Raw genomic sequence first — 19648 nt, 5'->3', positions numbered from 1 at the left:
TTTAATTCCTCATTCATTCAATTACAGTATGGTAGATTTATCTGATTTTTATTATAGAACCATAATGTATGATGAGAGTCATAAATGTAGAGTTACATACTTCTGACTCTCAGCAGACATTGTGCCATATTGAATGTTTTTTGCCGCAGATAAAAGCTGTCAATTTTCAATATTGGAGGAATGACCAGTGTGAACTAAAGTGTAGTGTAAACTTATGTTCTCTTTATCATACTACATAATTCTTCACTTATTCCCAGAATCCAAGAACATTCTGATTCCTGTTCCTAATCAACACACCATCTTGGGTTCTCCCCCAATCCCAACCAATATTTCACAAGTCATTATCATCATATCGTCGTGCCTCCTCCTCCTCCCCGCTTTAACTTTCTTTCTCCCTCCCTCTCCTAGAGGTGCAGGAGTGTCAGAGTTTTAATAATAGATCCCATTGGATAGATAATTGAATCCAAGCAAAGATGATTCAGTTGTTTGAGCTAACTTTCTCCTGGGAGCTGCATCATCCAAAGGTCATATCCATCATCATACCTCTCACGGCAAGAAAGAATGAAACAAGAAAAAGATGATGAGCAAGGGGGAGGAGGGAGATATATCCAGAACGTCCATGAAGTTTTTTCGGGGGATGACTTGCCATTTTCATGTGTGTGGAAACAATGCAAGATCATCCCCCCTGTTCTTCGGTGCCAAGAGAGGGATTTGTTGAATAGACATAGAGAATCCTCTTTTGGTTAGGTCCCAGTGCAGAAAGGAAGACATCCTGTCAATGTATCGCGTTCAGCCAATGTCATGAACATGATAATCATGTTAGAAAGATATCCCTAAATCTGTATATTACCTAGTGGATCTCCTCAGAGTTGTTTTTATTTAGATGATGACAATTTAATTGTTTCTTTCTGTTTTTGTCATTTATGCAGATTTTTCCTCAAGTTCTTCCTCAAGTGCAACCAGAACTGCTTGAAAAATGCAGGGAATCCAAGAGATATGCGTCGATTTCAGGTAAGTTTGAGATCTTATGATATTATAGACTATATAAATCTTGTCCACAATAAAGATGTAATTCGTCAGGATAAATCTGAAATTTAAAAAAAAATCATGATACTTCACAGGATTTTCCTTTAAAGATAATTAAGTTTGATAGAAAATTCTTTTAACGAAAAAATCTAAAATCAAATATAATAATAGAGGGTCATGGATGTCAAAAAGTAAATTTTTACATCTTGAAGTCATATAAGCAATGAAAAATTGATACCTTATCTTATATTTTTATATCTATGATCACTTCATTTTCTCCTTCTTCCTCCTTCTTACTGTCTCTCTACCTTTCTTTCCCTCCGTCCCCCTTTCTACCCCCTCCTTCCACACCCCTCCCCCTTCCCCTCACCCTTCCCCTCACCCTTCCCCTTGCTCTCTCTTACTCAAATAATATCTTACAGGTGGTTATATCTACAACTCCAAATGTTGATGGTCATGTGCTGGCCATGTCCGATAACATGTTTGTACACAACAACTCCAAACACGGCCGGAGAGCGAGAAGACTTGACCCGTCTGAAGGAGGTATGTAGTCTGACCATTGCTGGACATAGAAAGCGCCATCTACTATAAAACCAGAAACCCTCATGGCATGAAACTTTCACCAATTTCAACAACAACCATTTTCTCTGCAGGAAGCTACACAAATTGCAAATTGAGTGTGGTGTCAGTCATGATTCAATAGTTTTATGGCATGAATCTTAGGTGAATCAGATCCACTTCCAAAATTTGGTGAAATTTCTATGCATGCAAATGTTTCTGGTTTTATGGTATCTTGTTTGCTTAGATACATATATGCATATTATTATAAATAAGAAAGTTAAGAACTAGAAGAAATAAACAAAGAACATAGGAAATAAAACAAAATTATGAACGTAATACTTTTATTTGATCAGGAAAAGATAAATAAGGTAACAAAAAAGCCCCCCAAAATCATGGTTTATGGAGAGGATAAAGAGAATTATAAAAAGAGAAAGGACAAAAAGAAGATGATTTTTCTTACCATTTCATTTTTTCAAAGAACTCAGAATACATTATTCAATATAAGAACCAACGTTACATTACCTTTTAAGCATTTCTTAATCGTATTAGAACACTTAAATTCCTTTGATGATTGATGAAATCTATGATACTGTAATATATCGTTACTTTCTTTTTAAAAGCAACATTCATATTTTTTCTAACATAGGTGGTAGATTGCTCTCTTTTGTAACTTTTTCAAGCTGAAGATTTATCCAAAGATCTATTTACTGTCTTCTCTTTTCCACTACCATAAAAACTATTCCTGTAGGCTTCAGATCTTTCTTTAAGCCAAGTATGAAAAGTGAATGTGTGATCGCTATTAAAAAGCTAAAGATTACTGGACAAATTTTATTAACTTAATTTGAATTTTCACAAAAATTGATATGAAAATCATTCGGCATTCTGATCAAGTTTGAAGTTTATTGTGTCAAAATGAATTTATCTGATGATTTCAAAATTGATAATCTATAAATAGTTGTTATACATGCCAAGATAGTTGTACTTACAATTCTTATATGCTAGAGAACTTATATACGGGTATGCCAGAGAACATTATGTTTTATGAACTAAATAGAAATAATAAGAATAATTGTTCATGACATAAAAATGTGTGCTTTTAGGTGAAAAAAATATGTTTCAGTGGTGTGTTAAAAGCATGTAATGAAGTTGCTTGTGTCCCTATCAATTCTTGCATGCTTAATAGTTTCCCTTTTAATATCATTAATCCTTTACCACTTCAACAAAAAACGTCCTCTAAACAAAATAATTTGTCCAAATAATATCATCCTGGAATAGAATATTTTTCACCAGCTAATCATATAAAAACACTAATGGAAGCATAAATATATATCAAATTTCTTACATCTTTAATATCTATATAACAAATCATTTTCCACAACTATTATTCACCTTCAAATCATATTCTATTATATACATATTTTTCTAATTCACCCATTACATTGTTTGCACAATTACCAACCGGGAGACGACTTGTATCATTTTATCACAGAAATAAATCCTTTCTGGCTCTCCCCAGGTGATGTGCAATGGTGATCTTTGTTTAAATTAACCCCTACACTGCTAACAAGTACTTTCCACTGAACCAGCTTCCAAACTAAACCGAATGGCACACCATAAACATAAACCAAAAACATTGTTATGATTTCTGCATGAAAAGACTTTTTAGAGCATGGCGTACGTTGTGTAAATATAAACAGGTACCTCCCATTACCCTCTCTGGAACTGTGCGTACCCCACAGCTACGCCGTGCATCAAGGCAATCAGCCCTAGCGAAGGATGGACAACAGGGGGCGCCACTGTCATCATCGTCGGCGACAACTTCTTCGACGGACTCCAGGTCGTCTTTGGCAGCATGATCGTCTGGAGTGAGGTAAGGATGCTGAGAGGATGATGAGGGATTATAAACTTGATTCAAGTGGTTGGGTAAAATACATTTTCTATGTAATTCCAGTTAAAACATGACCAAAAAACAAACAAAAAACGCACACTCAATAAAAATGAAGACATCGGATGTAGCCTGAATATATCTTTTTTTGCCCACAAATTTAGTGATATGATTAATGAAGGTGTTAGGTATAATCCCTCTTAATGAAAATTTATAAGATGTCAAATGATTAAAAATAAATTTAAAGAATAGATAAGAATTAAGCGCATGTTTTGTGTGTGCGTGAACATACTTTGAATGATCAATCAATGACTTCAAAGTGTGCATAGTGATCTGAGAAATGAAGACTGTGCCATTGGACCAGAGCATTGCCCCCAGTGACTCGGCTCTTTAATACAATCATAGCCGTTCACATTGCAGTAATTGTTCCTGACAGTTAGTATGTCTGGCAAGGTCAGAAATGCCACTCATAAAAGAAGAAATTAAATGAAGAAAATGGGGAGAGGGAGAGAGAGAGAGGGAGGGGGTGAATGAAGACCAGAAGACATGCAAGAGGAGCGAGATAAGTGATTAACGAGATCAAGACCAAGTCTGAGGATGACAGGGAGACAGAGACAGAGAGAGAGAGAGAGAGAGAGAGAGAGAGAGAGAGAGAGAGGGAGAGAGATGTAGACAGAGAGAGAGAAAGAAGGGCAAGGGCTAGTGGGCGGAGGTTTGTCTCTGGGTGTCTGATAGCGAGGAAATGGAGAGTTTATTAGTCAGAAGGGAGAGTGTAAACTTGTAAAAGGAACTAGAAGAAACGTTTTGTTACAGAAGAATCTTTGTGGGGAAGGACAGATTTTAAAGACACTTTAAATGTAATATATCTCTCCGGTCTGTTAGTTTTATCTTTACCTATGTAAATGTTTGTCTGTATGTCTATTTATATCTAGTTGCCTGCAAATCTTTAAATCTGTAGGTTGATAGATATGGCATTTATATCTTCTTCTCTAGGTCTTTTTCTCTGATGTCTATCTTCCCATATCTATCGACCTGTATCTATCAGTATCTATCTACCTGTCTTATCTATTATCATTTATCTACCTTAACTTTATACAATCATCCAAAAAATGAGATAAATATTTGAAAAAATTCATGGGCAATTGACACAACTTTGTCTTCAAACTATAATTTATGACCTGGAATTGATTTCTTTTTAATCTGAGGTCAGTGTATATATAAATGTCACATTGTCTTGCCTTGGACTTTCTAATAATATATATCTGTGTATATCAATTTTATTAATAAATTTAGAAATATTTTAAAGTTTCATAAGTATTTGGAGGCGGGGGATGGAAAGTTTAAGGACATTCCCAAGTGGGGTGTCTCTGAAGGGCTAAGGGAGTTCCATTAAGGAGGGGATGACTCCCCCTCCCCCTCCCCCATCAAGTTCTCAGGACAAGAGTAAGGATGAATCAAGGATACAAAAGAAGGCTGGCAATCAAACAAATAAAAAATGCCCCAATTTTGTCTCATTAAGAGCTAGTTTCACTTACTCATAACGTTCCTCACGTTGAGCTCTGTCATTGCTTGCCTAGCTGTGACGGTGGTGTTGTGGTTTTGTAGAAGGGAAGGTGACCTCGTTGAGTAGTGCATCTTGTTCCTCCCTCGTTAATGACCTGCACCACCCAGAGGATACGGGCAGGCAGGCAACCCAAAGCCACACACAGGGCTTGCTTGTAAAGGATAGGTGACATGTCATTTATCCTGTTAAAACGTCTTGTTTAGGAGATCACAGTTCCCACTCATAATCATCTAGCTAATTTATGAAATTTCCTCCACCCTTGTAGATAACACCCAGAAGAACAGAGAGGAATGAATGACCTCCTTGTGTGGGATAGGGACTTTTTTTAGTACCAGTATGAGCTCAATATTTCTCTTACAAAAGCAGATTATACATATATACTAAATAAATGCCTTAGATTAGGTGATGTTATTTCCATCCAAGGCTTTTTTGATGTTTTAATATTTTAATTATCCTCCCATTTTGATTTACATTAATCTTAATTCAAACTTTATTTGAATGTCGGAATGAATATGATATTTTTTGTGTTTTGGTTTTTGGAAGAGACAGGTTGTATCCTATACCTCTTATGCAGCAGTAATACTGTATGTCATCTTAATATTTGATAAAGTTATTGATTCAAAATGCAATCAAACTCAATAAAAAACTCAATCTCTATGTCTCTTTCCATTTCTCTCTCAGCTCATCACCCCCCACGCCATCAGAGTACAAACCCCACCCCGACACATCCCCGGGGTGGTGGAGGTCACATTGTCGTACAAGTCCAAGCAGTTCTGCAAGGGGGCGCCAGGCAGGTTCGTCTACGTCTCACTGACAGAGCCGACAATAGATTACGGGTTCCAAAGACTGAGCAAGCTTGTCCCGCGGCATCCTGGCGATCCAGATAGACTGCCAAAGGTAGGAGGGGAAGGAAGTTTATAACAAGTATAATAATCAGAACAAGTTTTTGAAAACTTGTCCCAAGGTTCATGTAGGAAAGATGGAAGTTTCTTCCAAGTCGAACAATAAAAAAAAGTTTTGAAAACTTGTCCAAAGGTAGCAAAAAAGAAGGTTTTGACAAGTAGAAGTATCAGAATTGTTTCAGACACTTTTGCGAAGGTAGGAAAAATGAAGTTTCTACTAGATGAAAGAATAAGAAAAGTATCAGACACTTTTGTCTTGTCCTCACACACCAAACGACCATTGAAACTTTCCATCCTTAAGCTAACTTGGGACTATACAATTCCATTATTCTGGAGTAAGGTTTGTTGCAATGATGGCATGATAAAACATGTATGTTCATGACCGTTAACCAGGAAAATGTTTTTCAGATTTGTATATTTATTTGATTATCCAGACGATTGAGACTTAAAATAAGTTTTGTAAGTAGGAAAAACTACACTTGAGAAGAGAGTGATTTAGTTCTGGAAAACTATGGTAGTGACTTTTGATTATTAAGTGAAAAGTGTTTGAACTTTTGGAGGAAAAAAAAAACGGATTTCCAGTTCAACCGGATATTATTGTTGAATGCCAGATTCGAAATCTGTGGATTACATCTACCACTGATTAGAATCACATTTGACTCGAATAGGCCTCTACGATTTATGCAAAGTGACTACCAAATTAGTGTTTGCGATTCTCTGAATCAGTACCAGATAGTGGATTGTTTCTCCTTTTCCTCCCGAATGCAGGAAATCATTCTGAAGCGAGCAGCGGATCTGGCAGAGGCCTTGTATAGTATGCCAAGGAATCAACTCCCCATTGGGCCGCCCCGATCACCCGCCCTCAACAACAGCTCCGGTAGTCTAGTACCCATGAACTCTTTCGGTAGCCAGCTAGAACACGAAAGTGACCAACATTCAGGTGAGAAATAAGGGAATCATACAGAGATTAAGAAGGTGTTATGTCAGCAAACCTAAGTAGAATGATTACAAAGGCAATGGACGAACTCAAATTCTGTGGTTTGTAAAATCTTTCAAAAGTAAAACAGTCGCTGCTTTCAGAGATTAAAGAATTAGCCTATACTCGTACTTTTAGATAGAACTTTGTATAAGAAGCTAAGTATCATGATTGCCAATTTTATCAGTTTTGTAAATCTTACTAGGACTTTAAAACGTCAAACTGTCTCATCACCTGTCTGTACAGGTGTGCTCCAATTTCTAGGTCATATCGTGGCCTTTTCTCATTACATGACAAAGCTTGGAGATGGCAACAAGTAGTCATTGTTGACAAATTAATTGTCGCAAGGGAGTGAGAGAGAGAGAGAGAGAGATGACAATCTGGACATGTTTGATCCATTTTGCTTTCCTTGGAGTACAGCTGGTACACAATTAAATGATCAAACTTAATTTATGGCCCTTGTCGAAGAACGGGGGCTCTCATAGTCACATCGGAGCTGTCGGGAGACAAAACGATAATTGATAATCCACCATACGCCCGATGACCTCATGTTGATATGATTGAGACGTAGCATGTTATATGAAACACATTGGCATGGTCCTAAGATGGTTACAGGAATCAATTAAAAGACAGGAACTGATATCACTAAAGAGGAGAGTGATGGGTTTCATATCTTAGGTCCGGCCTTTGCCTACGCGACTCATGCAGTTTGTTACTTTGGAAAGAATAACCGATGAAAGGTCTTTTACCCCGTACTAAGGGCTTGGAGCTGTTAGATTTCCTTGTGGCTCGAGTAATCTTAAATCCCCCCTCTCCTTTCCTAGAGACTCCTCTCAGTCAAGGATTCCCCCTTTTTTCTCTCACTTTACGCATCGGTGGCAGAAAAACGTGTTTGTAATTTTCGGCGCGTTCTTGTCGCAGCCTCCATCTGGCCAGCCTTGCCAAGTTCCATTACCAGAACTCATGTTTGAACAAATTTGTCATCGCTTTGGCCCGCAAGATGCGAAACCAGTGTTGCTAGGAACATAATAGCCCCAGATTTAATTTGAGGGGGAAGTGAGTCAAGATACCTGTATAAAAACCCAAACTCTGGCGCTTGTCACACCGTTCCACTGGGAATCGCCATTGTATTATTCCAGCCATTTTGTTGGGGGCCTCCCGTTCCCTTCCTCTCCCCTACCGTTCAACTTGATTGCCGTCTCTTACCCCCCCCTCTCCCCCCCCCCCCCCCCACATCCATAGTTTTCTTTTGTGCTTTCAGCATTGGTCACACTTTCAGAACTGTATTGTCATGACTTGTTGATGTCAAGCTTAATGTGAATAATCATTTTTTCTTGGAATCAAGCTTGATTTAGTTTGAGCTCATTCGCCCTTTGACAAGTAGATACATCTATGCCACGTTGTTTTACCAATCGTGTTTATCATTCTTTTATATCAATGAGATACTTTACCCCTTTCCTGATATCTCTTCTGTCATATTCTTTGATACATTTTATCTGAAAGATACTATTAACTTCTCTAGTTGTCTTTCCCTATATTTCTATTGTTGTTGAAATTTAAATAAAGATTCAAAACTTTGTGCCAATCAGAATCCATAAAATGTACAATGTTGATAGATATCAGTTCAGATAAATAATGACTGTAAGATATATAAAAGCAAATCAAACCAAATTATAGGCATATGAGTTCAGCGGGGGCTATTGCAGAATATGATCATTAAACAGATGTTTAAAATAATTGGCACTTTAAATTCTTTCCAAAGCCCGAAATAATTACATTTCTATCTTTTCTCTCCTTTGCACGTCATCCTCTGCTAGGTTTCTCACGAGTGCAGCCAAGCAGTACGCTATCACCCAGGGGTTACTCCTCGGGTTTGTCCACGCCCCACAGTAGCGGGGGAAGCCCCAGTTCCTACTCCGGGTCATCGGCACTCAACGGGTACCCTAGCGCCAACATGGGCGTCCCGTCCTCCTCAAGTATCTTCAACGGTGCTGCAAGTAAGTCACAACCACTTCTCTCAACTTCTCTCACTCACAAGTGATTACCATTGCTAGATGTCATCAGTAAAAATGAAATTGCACAAGTCACACGCAAACAGACAAACTTGCTAAAGGAACAACTGGTGAATCTTCTGTTTGGAGCCAGAAAAGCGTTCATTCTTTGTAGAATGATACGAGTTAACAACCTTCTGGCTCTAAACAGATGAAATGTACCTTTCCTAAAAGCTTGTAAGGAATTGACACCGGGATGAAGTCTTTGACTTCTCTTTCCTCAGCTACTACCTGCAAGACATCACAAATCACATACCGCTTTGCACACTATTTTTTAAACCCTTTTGTGTGAATTCAGGTGAACTAAATGAGACTTTAATTGCACTCCCATCACATCTTTAAAAGGTGGCAGCAATTAGTTATCTCCTCAAAACTTTTACAATGCTCTTTGAAAATTTGTTTAGAGTTGTTAGGCTCGGGGTAAGGTTTGTTGGATGGCATCTTTCTTTATAAATGGGCTTGTTTGTTCGCTCTACAAGAAATAGTCACAATAAGAACATAGTGCAGGTAGGTGAAGCAATGAGTCCCAATCTCGCACTCGCAGACAAACTATAGTAAAGCTCAGTCTTGGACATCAATCCTTACGTGAGTTTGGATGGGATGACGATTCCTAGCTACTCGGTCGGTCGGTGTGTGACACACCATTACCAAGCAGGATGCGTAGCTAGATTTGTTTAAATAGTTGCGCCATGTCTCCTGGGATGCAGGGAGGAGATGGGTCACAGAATGACAGAGAAATCAACAAAAGGGAAGGGTGAAAAGTGTTGCATAAATAGTGCTGGGGAGGGGTGCGAGGGATAAGAGAAGAGGGGGGAAGGGGGAGAAGATTGCGCAACGTTTCGCGCCGGTCTGGCAGGAAGGTGCCAATTGCGGTGAGGGATTTTCATGGACCAGTGGATCTGAGATTATATTATCAAAAAACTATGATTTTAAAGAGTACAAATTTACAAATAGATTTTTTTTTTTAAGTCAAAGGCGTAAATATTCTAAAAAAGAATGAAACGCTGATAATACCAAACAACAACAGCACAACGGCAACAAGAAAGTTTTAGAACATGTTTCTTTATTCTTCTAGTAGGTTGGCTAAAATATAAATGTTGTTTTCTTATTCTTAGTGAAGGGGTTGGGGGTGGGGGGTCATACTTAGAAAAAAGGTAGATAGATACTTTCGGTTGGTGGGCAGGAATGAAAACATTTTGAAGTCAGGCATATATAGCAAAGAAGCATTAGAACAAGAAAATGTAGATTATATACCTTTTTGCTTCCTGTAGAAGTGGCCTTAAAATATAAAATTGTGTAGTCAAGGCGTAGCCTGGTGGGAGGGGGGGGGGGTGAGGGGCAAAGGGGTCTTGGCACCCTCTGTGATCTGAAATAGTTGGTTACTTGTCGGTTTAACAATAAATACGACCTTTTCATACCTCATTGTTTCAATACAATGGAATCCTACGATTTACCAGCCATGCCCTCGTAAAAAAAAAACCCTGGCCATGCTACTGGCTTTAGGTCTCAAAAAAAAATTATTTGGACTGATTGAACTTCTGTATGGGTCAGGGAAGGGGTAGATCTGATCAGAGAGCACCCGTGTTTCCCCCACAAACTTGTCGTACATCCTTGTGGCCATGTTTCCCCATCAACCCTACTTCCTGTTTCTCTCCTTTTGTGTCAAAGGTGAATTTATCTTTCCAATCAATCTAAGATTTTCACAGTTCCATATGTACCCCTTAATCTATGATTTTATTCATCCACATACACGCTTGTCCTATCTCTTATAATTTGGTGTCAATGATTTCTTTTCTATTTCATTTTTAAAACCTCGAATCAAGTTCATTCACAGAGAGCCGAAGGCAATCTTATTTCCACTTTTCCTCGCATTTGCTTTGCATCTGAAGTGATCTTAGACTTGTTAATTCAAACTTCTTATTCTGTTTGCCCTTTTGCGAACGTGATAGAAATCTTTTGAATTCCCCTGGCTAGCTATAATATGAGCTGATTCACATCCCCCGTGTGTCAATGCCAATCGTGGGAACAGCTCCCACAAATTAAGAGTCCGTCTCTTTAAACCCATTGAATTAGTGCCAGCTGCAGATGAGAATCAAAAGTTCACACTTCTAATCAGTCCCCGGAAACTGATTATCTAGATCTTTTCCTCTTGATAAGATATTAAGACATAGAAACACAATTTTTCCTTCGGTCATATGTTTATGATATATTTAAGAAGTGATGTTGTACAAAAATGTGTCCTCCTTTCTTTTCTCTTCAGAATTGAACTTACATACAACCCCTTTATTGCCAATGGTGTATTGAGTGTTATAATTTAATAATATTCTCAATCTCGCACCTGGAATTCCATCAAAATAATCTATCACATTCTATACTTGTATCTATATGGTGGAAAGGTCTAATTCTCCTCATAATTCTAATCATTCTTATACTTCTTAAAGAAAGAATTTATGCAGTAATTTCCATCTTTTCACCATCTTTGATTGATGTTGGGTCTTTCTAAGGCTTCATTATTTTTTTTCTCACCAAAAGCTTAATGCTCTTTTCTGTTTGTTTTTCTTTGCTTCCCTTTGATAATCTTATCCTTTTCCCTATCATTTGCAAATGAATTTTCAACTAACTGTTAACTCATACTTCCCTTTTTCCTATGATTTAATCTATTAATATCACTCATTCATTATTCTTATCATTTTTTAAATACTTCCCCTTCATTCTCATTAAATTTTACTCTTCTCGTCTGATGTTGACATCTATTCTGTTTCATGATTTGCTGCAATCTTCAATTATGGCTTTCATCAATTCACTCTTGATGTTCTTTTCTTTGGTCTCAATAATACTTTTCTTATCTGTACCATTGCTTTCATTAAAACTCCTTAACATTCATGGTGACGTCACACCTTTTGGCACTTCACTAATCATCACTAAAAAAAATCACAATCATTACTGAACTATGGTTCTCTCACCAACATTTCTTTTCTCAAACAACACTATATTCACACCCCTTTGCTGTCCCATCATCCCCCCCCCATGTGCTGCATTATCACCACACCCCTTTGCTTGTTCATGTATGTTCCACACCCCTTAGCTCCGGTATCCATCATCCCCGCTTCCCCGCCCCTCCCGACCCCCCACCACCCCACCAGTACCGCGGCAGGGGGCAACCAGGGCTCTGCCTCTGGCCCCCTCTCCTTCTCTCCCGCCAACATGATCACTGCCGTTAAGCAGAGGAGTGCCTTTGCCCCCGTAGTTCGTTCCCCTTCAAGCCCCTCCACCAATGGTGTGATTGGGGTTGGGGGCGGTGGAGGAGGGGCAGGGCCTGCTATCAACCAAGGTATGTGTATTGCTGATGTAGCTATGAGCTCACATGCCTAAATCACCTATTCTTAACCATTATTTGTTACCCATTTCTCACGTAAAAATTTAGAGTTCAAATACTCTTTTTATACAGTCAAACCTGTCTATAGCGACCGTCCAAGGGAAACACAAAAAGTGGCCTTTGTAGACAGGTTCATTTAGTACATGATTCAATAAGAATTCATTTTCAAGGGATAACAATAAATGTGGCCTTTGTAGACAGGTGGTCTTTGTAGGCAGGTGGTCACTAAAGCAGGTTTGACTGTACATACCTTAGGATGGCTCAAGTAGAGATTTGTCATTAGGCTATGCTGTTTTCTTCATAAATCTCAAACTTACATTTAAATTAGATTAAAAGAAAAGAACACTGCAAACTTCCGTCAAAAGGCATCCATTTCTCAAGTGGAATGCTCTCTCTCATTGTGTATACATGTAGCCCAACTATTCTTTGCATGCCAGCTTTTAACCTCACCATAGCACCATCAAATGAAGTTATGCAAGAGGGATACGATACTCACATAAACCTTGGATAAATATTATTTCTTTAAAACATAAAAATTGCAATTAAGTCCCAATTCCATTGTTGTTATTCTCTCTTCTTTTTCTCAGAACACTACTGTGCGTGGTTTTACCATGATGAAGAAGTCAAAGAGAAAAGTAATTTATTTCCTATCCTCTCAGCCAATCGAATTCAAACTTGATTGTTCTCTATATTGGTATTTTCATACTCTTTACTTACCCAGTTTGCCCAGATTTGGTCATTTTTGGTGAAACATGGTAGTTTTCTATATCCTGTAGATCATGAGGGGCACAGTTGATGTGGTATACATATAGCAGCAGTAACATAGAGCATTACTAACATTATCATGCACTTAGATATTAAGAATACAAAAAAGGAATATCTTATTTAGTTCATGTAGTACCGGTACACATGCAATAGATATATAAACTTTCTCTCTATCTCTCTCCTCAACCTCAGTCTGAAAATACATCCTTTGGTTTTAACCTCAACTTCAAGACTGCCTTTCTCTATCTCTATGTATATTTATGTGTTTGTTGCTTTGTATCTTTCTCTCTCCCTGCCAAAAACACTTTATTTCGAGCTATGGTCAATTCAGTGCTCAATTCTCCCCTTTTCTCCAAATCACTTTGCTTTGATAAAGTCCATATATTATATTTCATCCATTATGTTTCCATTTCATAGACTTCTGTAATCCTAGTCCAATAGTTATCGGGCAGCTAGTAGTTGGAAGCTTTTCATCATTGTTCCAGCCACCCTTCTCTCTGTCTTGTTCCTGTTTCTTTCATCATATAATACATTAGTTTCCACAGCAAGGAACTCCTAACATCATTCATATACTTTAAAGGGCAATCCAACCCTTGTAATAAGTTCATTTGTATGAGAGCTGAAAATATGATACATATGGCAAAAGTTTGAAATAAATCAGACCAATAATAAGAAAGTTATGAATATTCTAAATATGAAATCACTAAATCTCTGCAAATCTTAAATTGGCAGTTCGGTCAGTGGATTGTGATGTAGTCATGGATAACTGTACCATTTGTCGTGTACAAAAATATAAATTTCTGTTTTTCTCTTAAATGCCTTCTTCCTTGTGGCACTACTCAAAATCTATTATTTATAGCATATTATTATAGGTACTCTAAAGAGAATCGATTCTACAGAATTATTCATTTTTGAGAAATTGACATTTTAGTCATTTTGTGTGTTGGAACGAATGTGAAAGTTGTCCTCCACTATATCACAGAGACATTACTGATTCAGCCAACTTGGAGAGCCCATACCTATAGTGATTACAACTTTTAAAAACTCATAACTTTCACAATATTTGTCTGATTTCCCCTTAAATCTGAATCAAGATTTACTCTACATCTCATTTGCCATGGGATTCTCTCCCTCCATCATCGGTACATACTGGTATATTGTTCAATATGAAATACACATTATAGCTTCTGCGTATAAAACATCTATTATTTTATTTATTGAAATGTTTTTGAGCACAAATGCAAGTATTGACTTCATTTTCCTGCTCATTTGACAAATTACAGTTGGTAATTTATAGTTTAGGATGTTCCTTCTAGAAATGGAAATTTCATGTTGAACTTTAGATCAAATCAAACCCTGTTTCCAATATTCTACTCGTATCTGTGGAATGTTATTTGCTAAACCATTATTTTGTTCTGGTGGACAACAACCCACTTATCAACGTTCGCTTTCTTGTTTCTCTTGACTGTGCATTAGGAAACGCTGCAATGATGTCACCGCCATCTTTCTGCAGTGTAGGAGGCCCCTTCGCTCTGCCGACCTGTAGCGCATCGGCGTACAGCAGTCACATCGATAGTCCAGGCAAATGAGAACCGATAAAAACAGCAAGGCAGACTGAATGGAACAATCAAACTTATCAGGAGAAAAGAGAGGACTCAGTTAGTTGACATTTTTCTGCAGTGCGCGGACGACAAAGTTTGAACTGCAAAGAGACTGGTGGATAATCATGGAGATGATTTTAACAGCTCAGAATGAAGCGGAAAGCATTTTTTCCATACTTGAATGGAAACGAAATGGTATTCTCAACCATAAATACCTTATACCTCCAACTGATAACAATTTACAAAAGAAAGTAGCTTTAGGTTTTATAAGGCTATCGTCAATATTCCTCTGATGATAGTGCAACTGGAATCAACTCATTCCCAGCTTCTTGTTCATATCTTTATATCATGAATGTGCACTTAACTAAACTCACCAATACAAACAAGTAAACAAGTCTCTCAAAAAGACTCTGAGATACTTGCATGTGACCAACTAAAGTATGTTCTTTTGAGAAGCAAGATTGGCAGAGCAGAGCAGAGGCTTGTGTTGAGATCAGAGTTTTCTCATTTTACCGGTTGGTGATTTAGTAATGCGGGCAAGGCTGAACGAGCTTAACGAGAATGATGAGGGGTGATCCCAAGGGGTACAAGGGGGGTATGGCCACGCCCGAAACCCTCAAACCCTGCTGATTACCAGCTGGAAATGCTGGCTAGTTTGGGAGCCGGTTCCAAATTGAGGGGCATTTTCAGCAGCAATGGTAATCATGGCAGGTTTTTGTGGGGTCACTCTGTGGTCAAGAGTACATGTAAGTCATTCAGAAGGGGGTTAATCGAAGTTTCAACACAAAATTAGCACCCTTCTGGCTCCAAACAGACATATTATGGGGATTATGAACTTCTCATTTATTGAAACACAAGCATTATTCTGCTTATGATGATATTATAACAAAATAAACTTACGTAGGGAACGAAGATGGAGTGTCATAAAGCAAATGTTAAATTGATTGGAATCATCTTGGACTGAAAATGGAAATGTAGTTTGATATCTGATTCCTGTTGGAAGTGTCTCAATGATCTAATCTAAATGATTAGGTGTAATTTTTGTTTGATTATATTACCCTTGTGAACGGAATTAGATAGTCATGACCAAAATATTAAGGAGCAAAGTTGAAAGCAGCAAGATGAGAGAAGGCAATGAAAACGATATGACCAAAATAGTTGTAGTTTCAAATGTGCATCTGTATTATTTATTATGTTTGTTATTAATACTGCCTCCATTGCTTTTGCTTACAAGAGGGGAAATGTGGACAGAAAAAAAAATCATGAAAACTGGTGCTTGCCAAAATGTACAAAAATGGTATTTATACTGTAAGGTAATGTTTGTAAATAGGACATAAAGCATGATGAATAGAAACAAGTGTGAAAGAGAGAGCGAGAGAGGTGACGCAAGATTTTTAGCAAAATGCATTTGATAGATGATAATGAAATGAAAGACGATAGGCTGCATTTCTAGCTAGCCCAATGTTGTCCCGAATTGTACAAAGAAAAGTTTTATCTTGTAGTTATGACGGAAGAAAAATCAACCTGTGAAATGTAACGATTATATCTGTGTAGTAATATTGCCATGTAGATGGGTATAGGTGTTGTCCATGTACACAATCAGTCAATTTTTTTAGAAAGGATTTGTGTATTCATAGAACTCTGAAGGAGACAAGACACACCAAAATCATTGTATATATTTATATTTATATATATTCTATATATCGAGTTGGTTCAATCCTGTTATTTTGCTTTCGTAATCTGTGAAGATTTATAAATGTATACCTGTCCTTTGTAAACCTGTAATCTCTAAATCATGTGGTTCAATTTTTTTTTAATATGTCTCTTTTTAGCATCAGTTTTATTTGTGTTGAAGAGTTCAATATCTAAAGTCCATTCCGAGTTCGTACCAATATATATTTCAACCTCTTAAATCAAAGCAAAGTGCTGCATTTTATGTCTTTTCATTATTTTTGTCATTAGATATCTGCCAAAAGATGCTCAAAATCGATGAACTAGATGAGAAAAACGTACTTAGTGACAAAACTCCTTTTAACGTACAGTGGTATGACGTTCATCAACTCAGAGATTAAAAAAAAAAACACTTCTGTACGTTTCAATAACAACAGTATATTTCATGTCCACATTTGTCAAATTTTATTCCAAATTCATAGTTCTCTATTCCAACATTTTCATTCAAGTTACATCATCTATTTTTTCCCACTTATTTTAAACACTTATAAATAGATTCAGGATTATTAGATAAGTAAAAATAGGTGCATTATAATAAATCTTTTAACTCCTCTTTTGAATATCTTGCACACGATTTGAACAATCAGGGTGATAAAGCAGTAAAAATAACACAAGAAAGAAAGAATAATGCCATTGACAGTATTCATTGATAGATAGCCCAAATAAGCTGTATTCAATCTGTGGTATTCATGCTAACTATCCAATATTTGTTATTCTTTTGAATGAGGATAATTTGATGGTGAAATAAATGTAGTATTCATTATTTATTGACTTGCTCATTTCAATTTATGCAATACATTTATATTGCTATTATTACTATTTTTTCATATTGAAGTCTCAAGATTATATTCTCACTTTGTATTTAATAATCTTGTAAATCAATCCCTGACATATGCATACCTATTCTGATTTGCAATGTATGGTAAGTTTTCACAGGAAATTTAAAAAGGAATGTGATTTTTTGATAAACTTTTTTTTCCTTTCTATCACATGATAAAACCATTCCAACATGACAATTTCATTGTAGTGTCATTGATGTCAAACACAAGTAAAGTTTTCATCATCACTTTAAGAGCTCGCTATCATAAACAACATCCCAAATTAAACCTGTGAATCCCCATTGACCCCTTTGTCTCAATAGAAATATAGATATGGCATTTCTTAGAAAGTAAGGAAACCTCGTTAAATGCAAGGTTCTATTAAATTTTCTTACTAACCAAATCAAATTTTCTCACCCATTTCATGAGAACTCATTCATAAGGGATAGGAGTTTTCTATTTAAAGAGGGAAGGCAAAGCAGTAAATCTTTCATTAATTCCTTGATCACCACATTACAGGTTTAATTGTTATCCTAAATTTAGATACCGGTATGATGAACTTTGAACCTATGCTTTTTTATGTAATGTCACACACTTCATTGCCATTTTTGTTTAGTTTTGTGAATATATATCAAAAGTATAAAACTAAAATGCAGACAGAATTCAGTATTACTTAACGTCCATTCATTTGGAATGGACAATCGTGTTCTATGTTGTTATTTTTTGTTTAAAGAAGTGATTTAAACTGGTGTTTTCGCTCTAGTTTGAATCAAGATGATTGTGTCAATGAAATACAAAAAAACAAACTATTGAATTCCATGCTCAGGGCCAACGTTGTGTCACCATGGCAAAACTTGTACATTCTTAGAGTCGTTGTATAACAGTTCAAAAATTCAACATTAGGGCAGCAAGGGTTGTATGCTTATTTTCCTCTAAATTTTGTTTGTCTAAAATGTGATTTGTATCGAAAATTGCAATTGTTTTTAAAATTGTCAGAAATGTTGTGAAGCCCTTGTTGCCCTATAAGTGCATGTCAATGTACTTGATTAATTGTAGAAGATAGTAAGGAGTTGAGTGTGTTGTATTTCTTTATACTTCATAGACTCAAACATCATATTGTTATGCTTAATTAATGAGTAGATAGTCATATATATTGATGCAAATATGACAGATTTAACCCACCAAATGAACCTCGCCTATTATCTCGTTTATTAAAACACGAGAGAGACGAAGTGAAAGGAGAGAAAGTGAGAGTGAGTGAGATGTTTCATTTGTCTCAATATTTTCCATGTTTGATGTTTTAATATAAACACAGGGTACTTCGGTAGTGAAATTACATTGGTGGCAACTCCTGTGATTGCGTTCCCATATGGGACTTTTAATTGCACGGAACACCGACACCTTCATTGCAAATTTGTTTACACTTCGCTGGATGATGTAGAGCAGAGCTGCAGTAGGTGTCCGTGTTTGAAATATTAACCATATGTGAGCGCACCACCTGTAGACAGCTTGTAGTTTGTAGTGTACCATAATAGACCACGTCATGGAGAATGCCTTAACCCGTTCACATACAGGAGATGGGTTATGTGCGTTTGACGAGTAGTTACAGACTATGACAAGAAATGTTCAGTATTCCTTTTAGATTACTCTGTTTAACTGTAATGTACATAGTTTTTTATATAACACTTTCTCCTTGGTTTATCGATCTACTGGGCTGCCAAAGTGGAGAGTTTAGTCCTTTTCTTTTGCACCATTTTCCCAATTTTGATATGAGAAGTATTGTGAATTATGTTAAGAAAAAATATGATCATGCTTGTAAAAATGGCTGTCTTTAATAATTATGAGTTTTGAGAGAAGGGAAGGAAAGAAATGTAAAACTCGCTTCTCACTTTGCATACTTGTATGTGTCTTTATGTCTTGGTGTTTTAATGATGAATAAATTCAATGGTGAATACATATCAAGACAAAACTAGAAGTGTGTGGCTCATATGTTGAAGAATTCTTCATTTTAAATAAGTGTTACATTACAAAAAAAGATATCTAGGAATTGATGGTTGATATAAATGGTGAAGATGATGATGAATGATGGTGATGATTATGGGAACGACAATAACAATAAGGTTGATGATGAGGATTTTATATTCTGGTAATAATCTAAGGGTGATTACACAAGCTCTCTATCCCTCCTTTTCCCTTCATCTCTTTCTCTCTCTATCTTTCCATACTCCTATCCTAACATTTCTCTTTTTAAATTAAATAAATATAATTTCCCCACCCAACTTTAAACGTATTAAAAGTATTTTATGTCTGCAGTTTACATCTAAAAGGTAAGCATTCATAAATCAAACTAGTCACCAATCTCATTTTTCGGTTTTCAACTTGTTGCCACAAT

At 36.8% G+C, this 19648-nt stretch overlaps 1 protein-coding gene across 4 annotated transcripts; it reads left to right on the top strand.

Moving 5' to 3' along the window:
- Positions 1 to 639: 639 nt before the first annotated feature.
- On the top strand, positions 640 to 19225 carry LOC100889714 (transcription factor COE2-like). Of its 4 annotated transcripts, none has more exons than XM_030986266.1 (9): positions 640 to 1011; positions 1449 to 1569; positions 3327 to 3457; positions 5718 to 5933; positions 6707 to 6878; positions 8732 to 8911; positions 12051 to 12296; positions 12929 to 12976; positions 14583 to 19225. In XM_030986266.1, exons 1-9 carry the CDS (start codon positions 997 to 999, stop codon positions 14693 to 14695), a joined length of 1242 nt encoding a protein of 413 aa, XP_030842126.1. In that variant the 5' UTR covers positions 640 to 996; the 3' UTR covers positions 14696 to 19225. The 4 variants fall into 4 exon arrangements, with proteins under 4 accessions (XP_030842126.1, XP_030842125.1, XP_030842127.1 ...); XM_030986265.1 differs by having other exon boundaries at positions 641 to 1011; positions 3285 to 3457; XM_030986267.1 differs by lacking the exon at positions 12929 to 12976 and having other exon boundaries at positions 642 to 1011; positions 3285 to 3457.
- Positions 19226 to 19648: the final 423 nt, after the last annotated feature.

Source organism: Strongylocentrotus purpuratus, unplaced genomic scaffold (genome assembly GCF_000002235.5).
Source record: "Strongylocentrotus purpuratus isolate Spur 01 unplaced genomic scaffold, Spur_5.0 spur5_scaffold_15, whole genome shotgun sequence".
Taxonomy (NCBI): domain Eukaryota; kingdom Metazoa; phylum Echinodermata; class Echinoidea; order Camarodonta; family Strongylocentrotidae; genus Strongylocentrotus; species Strongylocentrotus purpuratus.
The sequence above is the reverse complement of the archived record's forward strand: the minus strand, read 5'-3'. Positions and strand labels throughout refer to the sequence as shown.

What these genes read in the sequence shown, in the direction of transcription:
- LOC100889714 (XM_030986265.1), top strand. An exon ending in CGAAAGTGACCAACATTCAG is followed by an intron (nt 6,879 to 8,731) that starts GTGAGAAATAAG and finishes ATCCTCTGCTAG; the next exon opens with GTTTCTCACGAGTGCAGCCA. An exon ending in TATCTTCAACGGTGCTGCAA is followed by an intron (nt 8,912 to 12,050) that starts GTAAGTCACAAC and finishes CACACCCCTTAG; the next exon opens with CTCCGGTATCCATCATCCCC.